This window comes from Clytia hemisphaerica, unplaced genomic scaffold (genome assembly GCF_902728285.1).
Source record: "Clytia hemisphaerica strain Z4C2 unplaced genomic scaffold, Clytia hemisphaerica genome assembly, whole genome shotgun sequence".
Classification (NCBI taxonomy): Eukaryota; Metazoa; Cnidaria; class Hydrozoa; order Leptothecata; family Clytiidae; genus Clytia; species Clytia hemisphaerica.
Window position 1 is genome coordinate 1,414,437 of NW_027103603.1, and position 18,077 is coordinate 1,432,513.

The 18,077-nt window shown below is 33.5% G+C and overlaps 1 protein-coding gene across 1 annotated transcript in view; it reads left to right on the forward strand.

The window, feature by feature from the left end:
* Positions 1 to 18,077, forward strand: part of LOC136802093 (uncharacterized) — a 57,697-nt gene that overhangs the window by 8,282 nt on the left and 31,338 nt on the right. The window contains exons 2-9 of the mRNA XM_067058813.1: positions 2,444 to 2,951; positions 3,390 to 3,453; positions 3,756 to 3,821; positions 5,331 to 5,445; positions 9,074 to 9,141; positions 10,229 to 10,871; positions 11,151 to 11,653; positions 11,935 to 13,011. Of these exons, the coding sequence (XP_066914914.1) occupies positions 2,469 to 2,951; positions 3,390 to 3,453; positions 3,756 to 3,821; positions 5,331 to 5,445; positions 9,074 to 9,141; positions 10,229 to 10,871; positions 11,151 to 11,653; positions 11,935 to 13,011 (3,019 nt within the window). The 5' untranslated portion in view covers positions 2,444 to 2,468. The remainder of the gene's footprint in view (positions 1 to 2,443; positions 2,952 to 3,389; positions 3,454 to 3,755; positions 3,822 to 5,330; positions 5,446 to 9,073; positions 9,142 to 10,228; positions 10,872 to 11,150; positions 11,654 to 11,934; positions 13,012 to 18,077) is intronic.

Consider the following 18,077-nt stretch of genomic DNA (forward strand, 5'->3'; position numbering starts at 1 on the left):
CATCAGAAGTTATTGCCCTTTTTGTCTCTACTACAGATTACATTGAAATAGACTTTACAATGAATCATTTCTGTTATTTATTCAGTAATCAAAGCAGTTTTTTTCTGTGAGACGGAAAATTTCTTGATAGAGATATTTTGGTATACAGTGACACCCGCAGGCCATGGATTTTTTACCCCCTAGATTGGCTAGAAAGGCAAACTAAAACTTGTTAATTAAAATAACTCAGAATGTTCATAAAATGCCTATACAGTTTTAATACGAGATTTCTTTCTGATGGAATTATTCTAGAGAATAAAATCACTATTTCTTGCTTGATAGCCATTTCTAAATGAGACGGAAAACTTTGACAACAATTTCTGGGAGACCGAAATCCGTCTGAGACTTTGATCACTGATTTATTAATTCACATGTTCAAAGAAAAACAACAATAAAGACACCAGTCAGACGCTCGAATAGCTTCCCTTTCGATAAAAAGAGGTTGGACTTGAACCAACTATCATGTCGGTGTCAGTTATTGTGTTTGAAAATATATAATACAAGTTTGTTCTCCTATTCAAAAGGGTTTGAGGATTGTTTCGTATGAAAAACTTTTTACACTTTTTCTGCAACTTTCCACTCTAAATGAAATACCTAGGCTATTTCTAGTAGTAACTCTTTGGTCAAAACCACACCTTTCACTAAAAATTAAATAAGAATCTATCAAATACCGTTCGGAATGATTACATACAACAGCAAGAAAAATGAAATGTTTCCTGTAGTAGAGGCCACTGTGTCTTCCCGTGTGCAGCAGCTTGGGCAAAGGGATTTTATGATTGAATATTGTTCCTTGAATGTAGAAGATCGAAATTTGAGAGGTGAGACCGGGGGTGTGACCACCCGTTGCCATGGAGACTGACGTCATTGGTTACTATGGCAACCAAAGTAAAAAGTCGTCAAAATTGAAATATTTTTGTTCAATTCGAAAGAGCATGAAAAACGGGAACACACGGGAATCTTTTTCGCGACATACTGGCCCCTATTACTGTTTAAAAATCATCATAAGTAAGACATAGTAATAACAATAATAATTATATGGTTGATTACATTTAGCTTAGATTTGTAAAGGACGAGCGGGGCGATAAATCCGTAATAGCCCCGCTTTTTTGTAATCGCCCTGATGTAAACAAAAATTTCTATTGGTTGAAAGAAAAGTATCGTACAATATTTTGATTGGTTAACAAAATATCGTACGAAATTTTTAAGCCAATCAAAATAAGAGTGTCAGTCGAATGTCGAATTTATAGTTTCGAATGTTTTTATATCTTTCGAAAAGAATAGCGATTGAGTGTTCTTCAATTCTTTTTTTGACCATATAATTAACGCGGAATAACATGGTATTCTCGGGTGATTTTGGATTAATAACCCCTCACTACGTTATTAATCTAATATCACCCTCTAAACCATTTTATTACTAGTACTAATGACTAATATTTTAAGTGACTGGCTATAAAATAATGAATCAGCAGCATTTAGGCAGCTGAGCCATTTTCTCCCCCAGCCAGGGGCCACTTAAGACCACGTTTTGTCTTTCAAAGTTTGAAGTAAAAATTCAAAATGGCTGTGAAAAAATGATTAGTATTACTTACCAGTAATATTGAACTGAACGATTGCACTTTCGAAAACCTCAAGTGAATTAAATTTTAATTTAATTTTGGAATTTTTGACGACATTTATATGGATAATATAAGGATGTTATCATTACATGAATCTACGTATTACAAAGTATTTGAAAGTTTCTCCTTGACGGTGATTTGAAACAAGTTCGAATTATATAAAGATTAGAATAATGGAAAATTGGCTAAGCGAGAGTTTTACTGTAAAAACTTAGTTAATAATTGAAAATAGAAAATAATTGCTCGCTCATTTTGTTAGATCAAAAGTCAACAACTAGTGACATCATTCAAAAAAGGTTGTTCACTTTATCTGAAAGTATGCCCCAGCTATAGCTTATATGCTAAAAAAGAGAAAGCAACTGAAATCATGATCTTATGCTGATTCCTTCTCAAAAAATTACCTGTAATTTAGAAGTCGTATCATACTTAAACATGAATTCATCAATTGACGTTCCTTCAAACAACTATAAATAAAAATAGATATGAGGTCAGATGAGGTTTGGCTTAAAAACATTAACGAACATATCCCTTGTTCACCTCAAAATTGTGCCCTTAAAGAATACATTATACTTATATAGCCTTCAAATCTAAAGGCCGTTCCACTATATGTTACCTGTGGACCTGGTGTGTCAACAATGCCAACTTAGAGTTTCTGATCCTCCCAAAGCTTTTACAACAGATTTTGGTGTGCTTGATTTTAGCGAAAAAATTCAAACTGAAGTATATGGCTTGAAAAGTGTTGTAAAAAGAAATTTTATTCATTTCATGATACTGTATATCTCTTTCAGAATACCGTTCCATGTAAGATGGCTTATGACAAAAAGAGTGTGTGATGAATTTCTCTCCATTTATCTGCCAAATTATGAAGTGTCGCCAGTCCCTGGAGATGGGCTTTGCATCTTACATTCGTTTGCCAAGGCATTAACACATCTTAAAGGACAAGCAGTGGCGACAATCGAAGTTGGACAAAGAATGGTCAGGGAGTTCCAGGAAAATATCGAAAAGTATTCATCATTTACAAATGAAAATGTTGACATTCTAGCTCAAATCACCGAGATTGCGAATTCACCACTGTCCAACTACGATGCTGACACCACCGACCTTTTTTTCCATGCTTTGGCCGAGGCATATGGAGTAAATATTGTTATCATTCAATGTGATGAAAATAAAGCAGTTACAATGACAATATCACCAGACTCGTGCGGTCCTTATGGTCTTACGTTATATTTCTTTCGTTGTATCTCCCTACACTTTGATCCAATCATTCCAACCAGAGATAACTCAGCACCGTCAATGGTAAATATGGAAGATCTTTAAGGTCTTTTTCGATGATTTTCGAAATTTTGATGCATTTTACGTCAGGAGAAGGGGGTATCCTAAAAACTTTAAATAGGGTAGGGAGTATTAAAGTTTTCTGGAAAAAATCCAGCATCATGCAAGGAATATTGACCCTGAGTCAAAATGACAACTGTCTTATAGGGATGATGAGCTTTACTAATTGTCCCTCAAGCTTTAAACAGAAATTTCGCGAAAGCCAGTATTTTCCAAAACCGTCTTTTGTATTCAGAGACTTTATAGAAAAAAAAGTTACTTTCAAGTTTAAAAGTTATATCAACCTTCCTGAAATGACGGCATCATGCGATGGTAATCTGGATGATAATCAGAATTTTCTAAGATCTTCTGGACTCTTGATAATGATGTTCGTTTTGATTTTATTTTTTATTTTTTATTTAGGGCAACGTCAGTGAAGGAGTAGAATCGCTGGTAGCTTCAAGTGACGAAGTTCCTGTTCCCATCCGTAAGTGAGCTTAAATACAATAAACATGTACTTTTTTATTACAAGTTTATTCATTTATATTTTGCCTGCTAACGGAACGTACTGAAATACTCGCATTTGATTGACGAAGTTACTCGTGCTACCAGTTCACTCTTTCACTACTTACAAGTTTCCCATATTCCCCGCTAGCTAAAAAGTATTCCGAATTTATCATGATTCTACTTATAAGTGAAGTCGCTCTTCAATCAAATTCATTGGGAAATAAAGACATACCTAAGTATTGTGCTCCGGTTGCTAATCTCTCTTTTCTTTACTTCGAACAGATATAGATCTTGTGGAAAGTGACAATGATGAACAAGAAATGCCACCTACGAAAAAAAGGAAAGAAGGTTAGAATTTTTATGACAACTAATACAAATTATTCATTGGAAAAACTGATTTCTAAGATTCTTTTATAATGAGGTCAGTTGAGTTAACAACTTATAACAATCGGGCAAATTGTGATAAAAACATAAAGTTTGGCACAGAGGTCAAGAATGATCAACTTATCAAGTGTCAAATGTCATGTGTCACTCCAAAATATGTCATATTATGCATCGTTGGAAAGATAATTGAAAAATGAACTATTTCTTTGCTGACACTAACTTCTGAAAATGAAATCAATAACAGTAAAAATAAAAACAAGTTCAAAAATTGAATTTTTTTAACATGGCAGGTGTTTTAGCCAAAACTGGGGAAGCAAATATTGGATAAATTATACGATTTTCTCTTTTACAAGCAATATAATAGTCAATTATGTTAACAAAATATGCGAGCGGAGTGTATACAGAATTGTTTGGGCACGTTGGTTTGGGGCATTTTTTCTCTTCCTGTTTAAAAAAATGCTATTTTTGGACAAAAAAGGAAATTTTGAAAATACTTCAATTCAAAATCAAACATAAATCTCTCGATTTGTGTTGAATTAAGTGAGTGAAGCTTTGTGGCCAATAAATCTTAAAAGGAACGTTTGGTCAATTTGATATATTGGTAGTACTAAGGCTGATGATATTTCTCATAGAGTCTCTGAAAAAAGCAAGTAATAGAATTAGTCGTAATAGTTTAGCAGCTATCATTCTTGACTTTCTCCTGAAGGAATGGGTACAATTCCCATTCGGTGCTGTTCATTTCTCGGCAAATAAATACATCTGCTCCTGGGACATAAATATAAACCGAAGAAACTTTCATTCCCTGTTGGAAATGAGGCCTGGGGTGTGCTTAGGTCAGCACAGTTAATTAATTAGTAGTAGTAGTTAATTAAAGCACTTAATCCAAAAATTCTTTTAGTATCTCACAACATAGCAGGCAGAGCGCATATACAATTCTAAGGAGACGATCCCTATTACGCTTATTTCGGAACTGGACATCTCGTTAGAATTAACGGTCACATAGGAATACCTAATATACTAATAAAGTTACATTGGCAACAAGTGTAGTGGAATATTTCTAATTGACATAACAAAAAGTAGTTCAGTTCAGTTTACATTTATCTTTCAAACTATGCATAATATGTTCTGGAGTGACACATGACATTTGACGCTTGCCCCCCTTGAAATTTTGATAAGTTGATCATTCTTGACCTCTGCGCCAATTTTCATATTTTATCACAATTTGCACGATTTTTTTCTAATTGTACTCACTATTACGGTTTACAAATTATAGAAATCTCTTCAAATTAGTCTTTTTTCAGCGCGAATTGCATTTGCAATTCAAAGATTACTACATTTCAAGCCTAACCTGTGTTAATAAACATTAAAAAATCCCTCACAGAAGCAGCTACGCACAGGAAGACATTACAACCACTATTAATTTGAAGTTACAGGGTAATGCCGTTAGTTAATACCCCTGAATTACTTTTTTAGGAGACGAAAACGATCACGACGCCAACGAAGATAACATTTTATTTGAAATCTACCGTAATTTTGACAAAATGAGCGATGATGACGAGATTGAGATAACAGGCTTTGTTCCACCAAGGTACATTTTCAAGTAAAACGGCTGGATATCTATTTTTTTGATTCCTAAAAAAGTTTCCTATGCATAGCAGCAAACCCCCCATCGCGAAAAACTATGAATTCTTTGAAATGGACAAAGTTTTGTTGCGTCGCATAAAAGATGAAACTTTTTGGCACTTTTTCAGGAAAATTTCATAAAATAGGGGGGTGGGGTCATTATAAAATGCTATTGGGGTGATTTTTCCGAAAAATTGCAAAGTGACCCCCTACAATTAAGCACACAAGAGTAGTGCTATTATGCTGTATTCCTTAACGCTCTTAACAAAGAATTGTCTTTATAAATAGCTTTTTAATCAAATCTCTTAAGAGTAATCAAGAATTGAATTGCAAAAATGACGTTATAGTAAGTAAAAGCAATGAACCAATAACTCTACATTCATACATAATATTTAACTCAGGAATGGCTTACTATATGTATATCTAATAGCTAGTTATAAGAAAATCATATAAGAGCATGAATCTAGTAATGTCACCCAAATAAGTGAAAAAATTTGGAAAAATAAAGTTTTGAATTTCACTTTTATTCCTGGATAATCTTTTTATTAATGACTTCAATTTTCAGAAAACATAAATATCAGGGCTTAATCAAACTGGCTTGGTCCAGAAATTTGACCTAGAGTAGTATAAATCAGACAAATTTGGCAAAAAACTCTTTGTAGTTTACACTTCATTTGAGATAAAATATGCATAATCTAATACTTGTCTTAGATTTCAGTCCATGGCTAATATATTAAGCTGCATTGAAAAGCAATTTTTACCGTCCAGTAAGACATATTTTTCAAATTCTGACACTTTTCCAGAAGAAAATCTAAAATACTAAAAAATATTCCCATAAAGTTTGACTTCATGAAAAGAAAACTGGCTATGATCATGTAACTTCATTCTAGATTTGAAAGACTCATTATAAGCTTTCAAAAAATTCAAAAGTTTGCTATAATCATTTCAGTTGGTCAATAAAAAATTAGAAAATGAAACTTTGTTGGTTGCGGACATAACTTTTTGTCAAATCTACTTTAAAATCAGCAATAAACATTAAACTGAGTAGTTATTTGGCTTTTAATACTTTGCTGTACTTGAACCAAAACTTAATCATTGAAATTTGTTGTCTTGAATAGGCTTTGTACATGATTTCCTGAAAATTGAAGATTAATCTGTAAAAGAGAATCCAATCATAATATATCATTTTTTGTCATAATCTAATTTTAAAAGTTAAATTTTGACCTTGATATTAACACTGTTGTACATCTTTACAATCAGTAAATATGATTTTTCCTTGAGAAGCCACTCAACCTTTTCAATAGAAAGGGTTAAATGGGTAATAATGCTATATTGCGGACATAACTTTTTTTCTTCCAGGGTAGAACCAAAGAACATTTTACATCATTTATTTCAGGGGGGGGGTCAGTAGTAAAATCTCAGACATATATCAGTAGTAAAAGGATTTTTACGATTTTTTACATACCACCACCCAGACTCTTGGAAGAGGTATTTTACTACCCTGGTAGTAAAAGTTTTTGGGACAATTTGTCATGGAGACCACCTATTTTTTGGTTGCTTTTCGGACTGGTTTTACAAAAAAAGCTAAAAAATTATTATTTCTGTGACACATTTTTCACTTAGTGCAAAAATTCATGTTTTGCCCTTAGAATTGAAGTCTTTTTTATATTGACAAAAAATTTCGAGAATCTTTTGTTTGCAGGAAACAACTTTCCAACAGAAAATTTTTTCAAAATTTTCAGATTTTTTCAGAAAAGTCATCCAAAAAATTCAAAGAATTACAAAAATAGTTAAAATTTGCTAATTTTTTCAACATTTAACACATAGATACCACCCATTTTAGTATTTAACTACCCTGGGTATTAAATTTTTTTTTCTCGATTTTTCGTCACACCACCAACGTAGTAAACGTCATTATGTCTGAGATTTTACTACCGACCCCCCCTGTTTATTTAAGATTTTGGAGTGTCTTTTAAATTCTGTTACCTAAATTTAAGGAATATTCGAGACTAAATCAATATGGAACCAAAAGATTTGGTTTGGTTTGATTTCAGTTATTACAGTACATGTTTTTCTTTGAAAAGAACAAAAGAAGACTCAACAATGATATTAAAACTTTCTAATATTTCTAATAGAAGAACAACCCTAGAGGACAAAAAAATGAAAAAAGCAAGGAAATGCATGGTACTTACAAATGTAACTCTTTAGTATTGTCAAAGTGTTAGCATAACTGCTTAAGAGGGTTAAAAATCTGGTAAATACTTTAAATAGTTATGTCCCCAACATACAATTTGCTACAAAATATGACTCAGAACTATTGGAGCAATTCTAACTAGTCTGTAAGTGAATGTGTAGTAGATTATGTTGTGTGAACACTTCACGATGAATTTAATATGCAAATTAATGCATGATTTATCCTTTATTCAAGCTCACAGGTTCAGAACCATCATTTTCAAAGAAACAAAAAGTTTATTTTTCTGTTAAAATTTTCATCTTGGACCTTAACTATAACTTGGCATCAGAGTATTTGTTTTCTATTTCTAATAGCCTAAGCATTACTTCCATATAATAAAACATCATGCCAGCTTGCAAATACACTTTATCAGCAACATTTTAGACGAAATAGTGATGTTCGCAACATGAAATACATATGAAAGAGGTAAATAAACTGGAAATCTTGCCAATGGAAAATAATGAAACTTTTTTTTGGTTGTAACAAACTTTAAATTACCTTAGATGCAATAATTTGTCAAAGAAACCTAAAATTGGTGTTTGGAGGTTTAGAAAACTTCATGATTTGTTGCGGACATAACTGATTTTTGGATAAACTGTTTTGTTTCACCGTCTCCCAACAAATAGCCTTTGAGACTTCAAATTTGTATAAAATGACCCCAAATGTAACCCTTGACATGGAAAAATGATTCAGCTGAGTAAGGAAAACTCCTTGAAAATTTTAAAGGATTAAATAGTGTGCGGACATAACTCAAAAATGTTAACGGAAACAAGACGCTGTTCACTTCAAAATAATTTTTCGCGTTGACTGGTGTTTTTTTGCAACTTGCGCTAGTTTCCCATTATCTGGGAAGGATTTAAAATGTAAAAACCAGTGAGCTATAAAGCTTTTCAATTTTTTTCTGTGTCAAATCTGTGCGGACATAACTTTGTGAACGGAAAAAGTTATGTCCGCAACATTTTTGATTTTATATGCCAAAAAAACTTTTCTTGGTGGTTCTTTACTGTGTTTTTCATTTTTCATATCCTCTGGCTGTGAGAACAACAAAAAACAAGCTGGAAAAAGCATGTTGTTGATGAATTATTATACAATGATGTTGATCATTTTTTTAAAAACCTTATTTTCCGTTCACATTTTGAAAGAAAGCCCCCTCTAGGAAAATTTGAGTACCTGTTATATCAGAAATGACTGTTTAAGCTTGCCCATATCAAGATTGACCAGAAACAAAAAGATTTGATATGACTATATACCTATAGAGATTTTAACAAAGCCTCTACTGTAATTAGGAAAATTAATAAATCGAAAAGTGGGCCACATTACCAGATTCATGCTCATGAATTTAATTGACATCTTGTTTTAGTATCGAAAGTCAAGTAATCCAAGTTGAGCCGTTAATTCAAAGTGACAATAACGTTCAAAGCAAAAATGGTATGTATAATAGTTATGTTTTTGAGATAAAGAATAAAGCATGTTTTTGAGTGAATAGTTTCAAAATAAGGGAGGGCGATTGTGACATTTTTTTGAATTTCAACCAATTATAATCTTTTGAAGATATCTTCCAAAAGGACTAAGCTGAAAGTTTGAAATATATGAGACATGGTTAAGCTGAGTAAAACAACTATTTGTAATTGTACATCACAAATTTTAGTAGGTTACTATTTGAGATTTGAGAATGAATCAATCCTTGCAGATTTGCGGGTTACATTGACATGCGGGTGACATACTTTTATGAAAAATTTGACTTTGTAGCTTATCTTATACATCGATTTTCACGTTTGTAAGAAATTTCAACCTCATAGGAGTGTTAAATCAAAAGTTATGGCAAAAAAACAATAATTGTTAAAATGATATGGGCAAAAGCGTAAATGTAAATGATGTTTTTTCATGTCTGAGAAATAGATAATTGTGAGTTTTTGCCTGCTTAAAGCATCGGAAAACAAATTTAAGATTTATAATTTCGCTGTTGCCACAGAGATAAATAAAACTTAGTATTGTTATAAACCCAAATTATAAAATACCATTAAAAATTAATTCTCCCATAATTTTTCCAAAACCTATTTGATTCGAAAAAGAACTTCAGTAAAAATAAGGTCATAAAAATCTTAAAGGGAGAATGTTCTCATTAAAGCTATACTTTGAGACAACATACGATCTCGCAAAAATGGAAACACCATTTGTGATTGTCCAAAAATAATTGACATTGAATTATAAAAATTTTTATACTAGAGAAACTAGCAGACTGTCTTTGTGCAAAATTTCAAGTTGTATTTCAATGTGATGCTTGAGATATGAAAGTATTTCTAATGCCATACCTCAATTAAAACTTAAAAAATCCTTCCTATTTCAGAAAGTTCTTTTATAATGAACACTATATCCCCTCACTTGAAATAAATGAAAGCCAGCTGACTCCCTTATTATTTTCTCTTTTTTCAACCCATCAGAAAAGTTCTTTATTTTGTTTTGATTGTTTAGAAGTACTGCATCTCCCTTAAAAGCATTTTTATTAATATTTCAGCTTCTGAGAAGAAATTTCTTGATAGCAACCCAAATTTCCCGATATGGAGAACTTTCAATTCTCACGTTGAAACTGAGAAAGCGGCTAGCTGGATTGTATTCAAACAGTACCAAGAATCGGAATTATGTTCATTCAATCCCCAGCTATGCAACCAAAACGCATGCTTCTTGGTCGACACTGCCAAACTACCACACCAAAGAGACATTCTTTGTGATCTTCATGGAAAGTGGAAACACACGAACACAAAGCACTTTACGTATCGCAAACGGAACCAGTTTTTGGAGAGTACTAAGCACGAGGAATGTATGGTTGGCCACAATATTTCTGTGCAGAGGGCAACATACTACCACAAGGAACATAAGGACTTTCATAAAGTTGTGGTCACCGTTTCAACTTTCCCAGTGGTATTCTTGCAATACTACTTCGATGGCCAAGAACACCTGGTCATACCGACGGAGCCACATGGCAATACAAAAGGCCCTAAGACCCCATTCATTCGAACGAAGCCTTCTGTCGTTGACAAAATAAGAAGTTCTAAGGCAACACCAAAACAAACTCAAATCAACATTTACGACGAGGCTGGTGGCTTTTTAAACATGTTGGGTCCAAATTACATACCAAGAAATCGACATCAAATTTATAAGTAAGTGTAATTTGTGATTATTTGTCCAAAATAGAAACCAAGAAAAGAAAGGTGTATTCTAGGGGCTTTTCTACTTCTCGTGTGTACATCCGCCAAACATTACATGTACATGTACATTTGCTCAAGAAAAAAAATTTCTTTGGACTTCAATTCAAACTTAACAAGATTATACACCAATCGATTACAAAGTTTATGCTAATTAAGAATCCATATAAAATAATATAAGTTAAAAAATCCATAATTTGCGATTCAAGCTTTGCACTATAAATTCATTTTCAGCCATAAATCTCCAAAGACGGACGAAATCGTCGAATTAATGGATGTCCAAAAAAAGGAGGGGAGAACATCTGCACGTTTCATTCGCGAATTACAGTTAGTTCCTGAGCTAAGCGTCTTTGTGTCGTCTTCACAACAGCTAAAAGATGTAGAGCGATTTTGTACAAAGACTATGAAATTTTGTGTGTTTGGGGTGGATGCAACTTACAACATGGGCAAATTCTTAGTGACAGCTACGACTTATCGCCACCTAATGTTCCTCACCAAAGAGGGTGTACATCCTGTAATGTTGGGGCCCAGCCTTGTACACTCAGGCAAGAGTGAGGAGTCCTACCAAATGTTGCCAATGTTCATGATCAAAGAGCATCAACCAACCAAAGACGTCATTGTGAGGGGAAATGATTCAGAAACAGCCCTCAGAAACGCATTGTCCGATTATTTACCAAATGCTCTGGAAATGCTCTGTGATCTACATATGAAGCGTAATGTTGAAGCGAAATTGATAGGTAAGAGTGGATAAAACCTTAGCCGGGGAAAATATCGGGGAAAACTTAGTCAGGGAAATTTGTTCAGGGTATTTCGGTAATTCTGTAACTTATAAAAATTTATGTATTTTAAGTATAATGTCACAATCCTGGTATATTGCAGTCAATGGATTTACCAGACTGAAAGCAGCGTAACAAACGAATAGACGGGTCAAAAATAATCTCTCTACATAGGTTTTTTACTAGCTGCTCTTTATTAGCTCCCTTTAAATGTTTTGAATTTACTTTTACTCATTTACTAGAGCTTGCCGTATTGCAAGAGAGAAAGACCGAAATAATGAAGGACATATTTGGGAGAACTATTGGGAATGATAGAGAATCTGGTTTGGTAGACTGTGTCGACTTGAACAGATTTGAGATTGAATGTGAAGGTTTACTGGCAAAATGGAGCTCCTGGGGTGAAAAGGCTCACAAGTTTAGACAATATTTCCAGACCAACAAGATGAATGATATCAGAAACTGCATGTCAGCAGAACTAAGGAAGCTGACTGTTCTTGGATATCCACCAAAGCCATACACTCAGAATGCAAATGAGTGTGTCAATTCTGTGTTAAAAAGAGGAACACCACCGGAAACAACAAGAAAGATGTCCCTTAAGGAAGTGGTTCAATCGCTGAGAGCCATGAATGATGCTCAGCAGAAAGAAGTAGAACTTTCTCTGATTGGCAATGGAAATTGGAAATTGATCCCCACATATAAAAATGCGCTGAAAGAGTTGTCAAACTACTCAATCATGCTCCCTCAACAGAGGTCAAGACTTCAACAAAAGTTCAATAATATGGAGGTCAATGGAATCAACCACATGAGTTCTCTGTCTGTTTCACCGGAAGATTGTGGATTGATCAACCCACCATTTTCAGTTTTAAGGGAAATCTTTGCTGACGCTGTCAAAATCAAAGATAATGGCATCCTTCTAGTTCCAGGTGTACAAACTGTGCGAATCGCCCAAAACCTACAGGAACCAACTAAGCCGTTAACAGTCACATTTTCAGAAAACGGAGTAGTTAAATGTGACAGGTTGTGCCAGCGGTTCACAGCTTACAAGATTTGTGAGCACACCCTTGCTGTGTGTGAAAAGGAAGGAGTACTCAAGAAGTTTATTGAAAATCTTAAGAAACGTCAGAAAAAACGCTACAACACCTTATCAAACATAGTTAATGTTGATAAAAACAAAAACACCGGAAAAAAATCAACAAAATCAACATCCAAAAGATGGGGAGCAAGCAGCAAGAAGATTACTCAAGCTGAGTTGGTAGACGCTTTAGCTATGACAGACCCTTGTTTTCAACAATCTAACAACAAGCAACAACCTATACAAGGTATTTTCAACATTTTAGCTTTAAATTCAAGTTCTACGGAGTGCATCACAAAAAACACTTTGACTTTAATTTCCTCCAAATCTACAAATATTGAAGAAATTGATTCATTATGGTTAGGTAGATCCTGTTTAAAAAATAAGTTTCAGGGAGTACTCATAAATTTCAAAAAGGGATGAATCAAAATTGTTTATTCAACATGATGACAAAATACATAATGCTAATTTTGATCAGTGGCCCAACAAAATTAACTTCACATTTTCTTTTTTTTAATACAAAAAAATTCATTGTTACTCAGAAATCGGAATTCTTTTGAATTTGAAGTATTTCAAATTTTTTGGTATTCTATAACTGGTTTCAAATATGAGTTGTTTACAAAATAGTCTTTATTAAAGCAAAGATCATTGATTAGTTTGATTAGAATTAAGTCCTAAATAAGGGAATTTCCCTAATTAGCATCGAGACCACGCCCGTTTTGTCAATAAATTTTGTCCACGATTAATCAATGACATGTCCGGTCATAAGATCAGGTGTTTAGAAATTGATCCAAATTCAACGAGGGGACTGAGAACTAGCCAAACTTTGCAATTTTCGTGTTTTGAATCCTAAATAAGGGAATTTCCCTAATTAGCATCGAGACCACGCCCTTTTTGTCAATAAATTTTGTCCACGATTAATTATTGACATGTCCAATCATAAGATCAGGTGTTTAGAAATTGATCCGAATTCAACGAGGGGACTGAGAACTAGCCAAACTTTGCCAAATTTTACAATTTTCGTGTTTTAAGTCCTAAATAAGGGAATTTCCCTAATTAGCATCGAGACCCCGCCCGTTTTGTCAATAAATTTTGTCCACGATTAATCATTGACATGTCCGGTCATAAGATCAGGTGTTTAGAAATTGATCCAAATTCAACGAGGGGACTGAGAACTAACCAAACTTTGCCAAATTTTACAATTTTCGTGTTTTAAGTCCTAAATAAGGGAATTTCCCTAATAAGCATCGAGACCACGCCCGTTTTGTCAATAAATTTTGTCCACGATTAATCATTGACATGTCCAGTCATAAGATCAGGTGTTTAGAAATTGATCCGAATTCAACGAGGGGACTGAGAACTAGCCAAACTTTGCCAAACTTTGCAATTTTTGTGTTATGAATCCTAAAAAAGGGAATTTCCCTAATTAGCATCAAGGCCACGCCCGTTTTGTCAATAAATTTTGTCCACGATTAATCATTGACATATCCCGTCATAAGATCAGGTGTTTAAAAATTGATCCAAATTCAACGAGGGGACTGAGAACTAGCCAAACTTTGCCAAATTTTAAAATTTTCGTGTTTTAAGTCCTAAATAAGGGAATTTCCCTAATTAGCATCGAGACCACGCCCGTTTTGTCAATAAATTTTGTCCACGATTAATCATTGACATGTCCGGTCATAAGATCAGGTGTTTAGAAATTGATCCAAATTCAACGAGGGGACTGAGAACTAGCCAAACTTTGCCAAATTTTACAATTTTCGTGTTTTAAGTCCTAAATAAGGGAATTTCCCTAATTAGCATCGAGACCACGCCCGTTTTGTCAATAAATTTTGTATAAAATTCATTCTGAAATGTTCTTAGATGTGTTCTTAAATTTTCAGACTACTCTAAATCGACAATATGATACAAAATAAAGAGCACTTAAATTTGGCAAAATTTGGACAATATTTGACTCTCGACTTTTGAAGATCCACCCCTAAATTCGGTTAAAACTGCTTAAAAAGAGGAAAAAATTGTAGTTTCTTGTCATTTTTTTCCAAACTGAGGCTGGGCATGTTCTTAAGATGTTCTTAATTTTTCGACGAATTTCAGCCTATATGTTCTTATAAACTAGGTTCTAATAAAAAAAAAAACGTGTATAACACTACAAGGGGTCACGTAGCTAGTATGAAAATAATTGAAAATTTTCCCGACCTTCAGAGCAAAGATAATATAAAAGCTAAAGCTGGATTATGGCGCGCCAAAAGGCTTTTTAATACCAACTTTTTTTTATAATACCAACTTTTTTTTATAATACCAACTTTTTTTTATAATACCAACTTTTTTTATAATATCAACTTTTTTTTATAATACCAACTTTTTTTATTATAATACCAACTTTTTTTATTATAATACCAACTTTTTTTTTATAGTACCAACTTTTTTTTTAGTTCGAAGTTTTTTCATAACACCAATTTTTGTCTCGCTTACTATGCGTGTATAATCGATCAAATGTAGAAGGAGTCTTAGCGCGATTACACCTAGCCTGGAGGCCACTTAAGGTTTTTTGATAGACTGGATGACACGATTCTCTAATTTCATGATATGCACCACTGGAGTCTTCCGAGAATTTTCAAAATATTCAACCCAATACGTCACTTAAACAATAGAAAAAGTGACGTATTGGGTTGAATATTTCTAAAAATGTAGGAAGACTCGCCAGTGGTCGGCCAGTGGTGCACACAGATCTGTAAAGCCCGAAGGGCTAGATTTGGGGCTTTTATCAAAAAGTGAAGCCTAGGTTTGGAAGAATTTCCTACCAAAGTCACGTGACTAAAATATGCAATTTCACCGGTTTAAGAGGTGTGAAATAGCGTTTGCTGCCTACTTTTTTTGATCTCGCGCTCCGAAAACAATTAAAATGCTAGATCCTATCCATCGGCACGAAATTTAAAAAGTCAAATTTTTGCTTCACTTTTTTTTGCTGGAGAAAGCTTAAAGTTGCCTATCTAGCCCTTCGGGCTTTACAGATATCTGTGGTGGTGCATCCACATTCCTTAGATTTTCCAGTGAAGAACTGTAAAGGTCCGTCTACATGGTGAAAAAAGAAAATTGACTAAGCGAGACCAAAAAAATTGATATTATAAAAATGAAATATAGTGTTATAAAAAAAAGTTGATATTATAAAAAAAGTTGGTATTGTAAAAAAAAGTTGCTATTAAAAAAAAATTCTGATATTATAAAAATGAAAGTTGGTATTATAATAAAAAGTTGGTATTATAAAAATGAAATATAGTATTATAAAAAAAAGTTGATATTATAAAAAAAAGTTAGTATTAAAAAGCCTTTTGGCGCGCCATACTGGATTGAGCGCCAGCTTGCTATTGAAGCGATTTCTTTTGATTTCCCTTTGATTCGCGGGTCTTTGATGTTGCCGCGCTTTTCGATGTGTGGGACACTAGATTTGGGTCGGGCATGCCCGGTTTTTGAACTTTTTGAAAACGAAAGTGATCAAAATAATTGAATTCTAACCTAAAAACTGCAATTTTTTTATAAACTTCTTAACTATCCATATGTTCTGTATTTTATCAAGATTTATCTTACAAACTTACAAACAGCATAACTCCCGAGCATTGCACGGACTGACGAGGTTTTTGTTTTCTGCCGAACACTTTTTTAGCTAAACACTTTTCTTTTCGAAGTTTAAAAGTTGTTTTTATTTTGTGGCTTTGAAGAAAAATGAGTTAGTTGAATTGAATTGTAATGGAGAATACTATTTGTACAGATGGAATGTAAGAACATTCGAGAAAAATTTCCAAGGTATGCAGACTTTGTAGAAAGAAAATCAACACAAACGAGTCCAACGTCAAGACATCTATGTGTTCAATTGAAAGAAAAGACAAGATTTTGATGCTGTTTTCCCATGATGTTTCAGATGATGATCCCCTTCAACACCCAACAAAATTGTGTCACAATTGCTCCGTCAAACTGAATAAAGTTGAATATGATGGCCAGTATTTGAGTTCTACGATATTGCAGAGTTTAAGCATGATGATAGTTGTACGTTATGTAGATTGCACCGACTAAAAGAAAACAAGTTTCCACCACAATGAAACAATCCAAGATTTTTGACCTTGATACTTTAGTTGCAATTACTAAAGAGAATGGTTTCATACTGCTGGAATTATTGTCAAAGAAAATAGTAAAAATTGCTTTGTTGGACAAGGACAATGTTATAACACTTTTGTTTAAAATATGATCTCTCTTGGATGTTAAAGGTTTATCAAAGAGACATAACGCAGGGATCGTTCTTTCAAAGTCTTCCAGTCATTTTAACAGCTAATAACATTGAAAGTGTGCTTCAAGATCTGAAAGAATGCTAAAATTTGCATAGGAAATGATGATTTCCGTGAACTAATTGAATACAAGGTTGAAGGGTTCGAGTCTTTTTTACCGAATGGATATTTAGAGGACCAGGAACTAAATGTTATGACCACTAACTCACTTATCATTCGAGCTTCAAGTTGTGAGGTTCTTCTTTCCAAAAGCCATGGACCAACTCGATGTGATTTTTGTTCGAAGCAAAGGAGAGCATTACTCAAAGTCAATCGAAAGCTTCCAAGCATTACATTTTACATTATCTTTGTTTTAACTGGTGGTGGTGGGTGTTGTACAGTTGACAGTATTTATTGTTACATACAGATGACAGATAACTGATAAACTTTTTTATATACCTGCATATATTTATATTAGATATATTTTAAATGCTAACCATTTTCAAATCTTCAAAATTTTCTAATCTGATTATTCATGCATTTCTGTATGAAATTGTCTTTTTTGCAGTTTGCTTTGACATATCATGCATGGATCATGGATATTAAACTCTTATATTTTCAACTTAAGTAAATAGTTTCTGTATATTAGTTTTTAGATATAAGAAAGTTTTGAAGAAAATAGGCATGTAATTTCATGTTTGAAATATACAGCTACAATTCAGCTTCAGAGATATTTTTATAAATAATTTTAGAAAAAAAAGAATTTCTGTTATTATTGAGTTCAGTCCGAGTCCGAACAAAGCTCGTCTTTTTTCGTTGTTTTTCTCGTAAACGTCAATTAAAAAAAAAGAGAAAATAACGCACTCCCATTGGTCCGCTCATAATAGAGCGCAAATAAATAGCTATTCATGATATGCACCACTGCAATGTCTTCTGACATTACATCACGGAACCAATAGCTCATTGGTTGAAAGTGACGTAAAAGCAGTCAATACGTCACTTTCAACCAATCAGCTATTGGGTGGAACGGAAGACATTGCAATGGTGCATATCATGA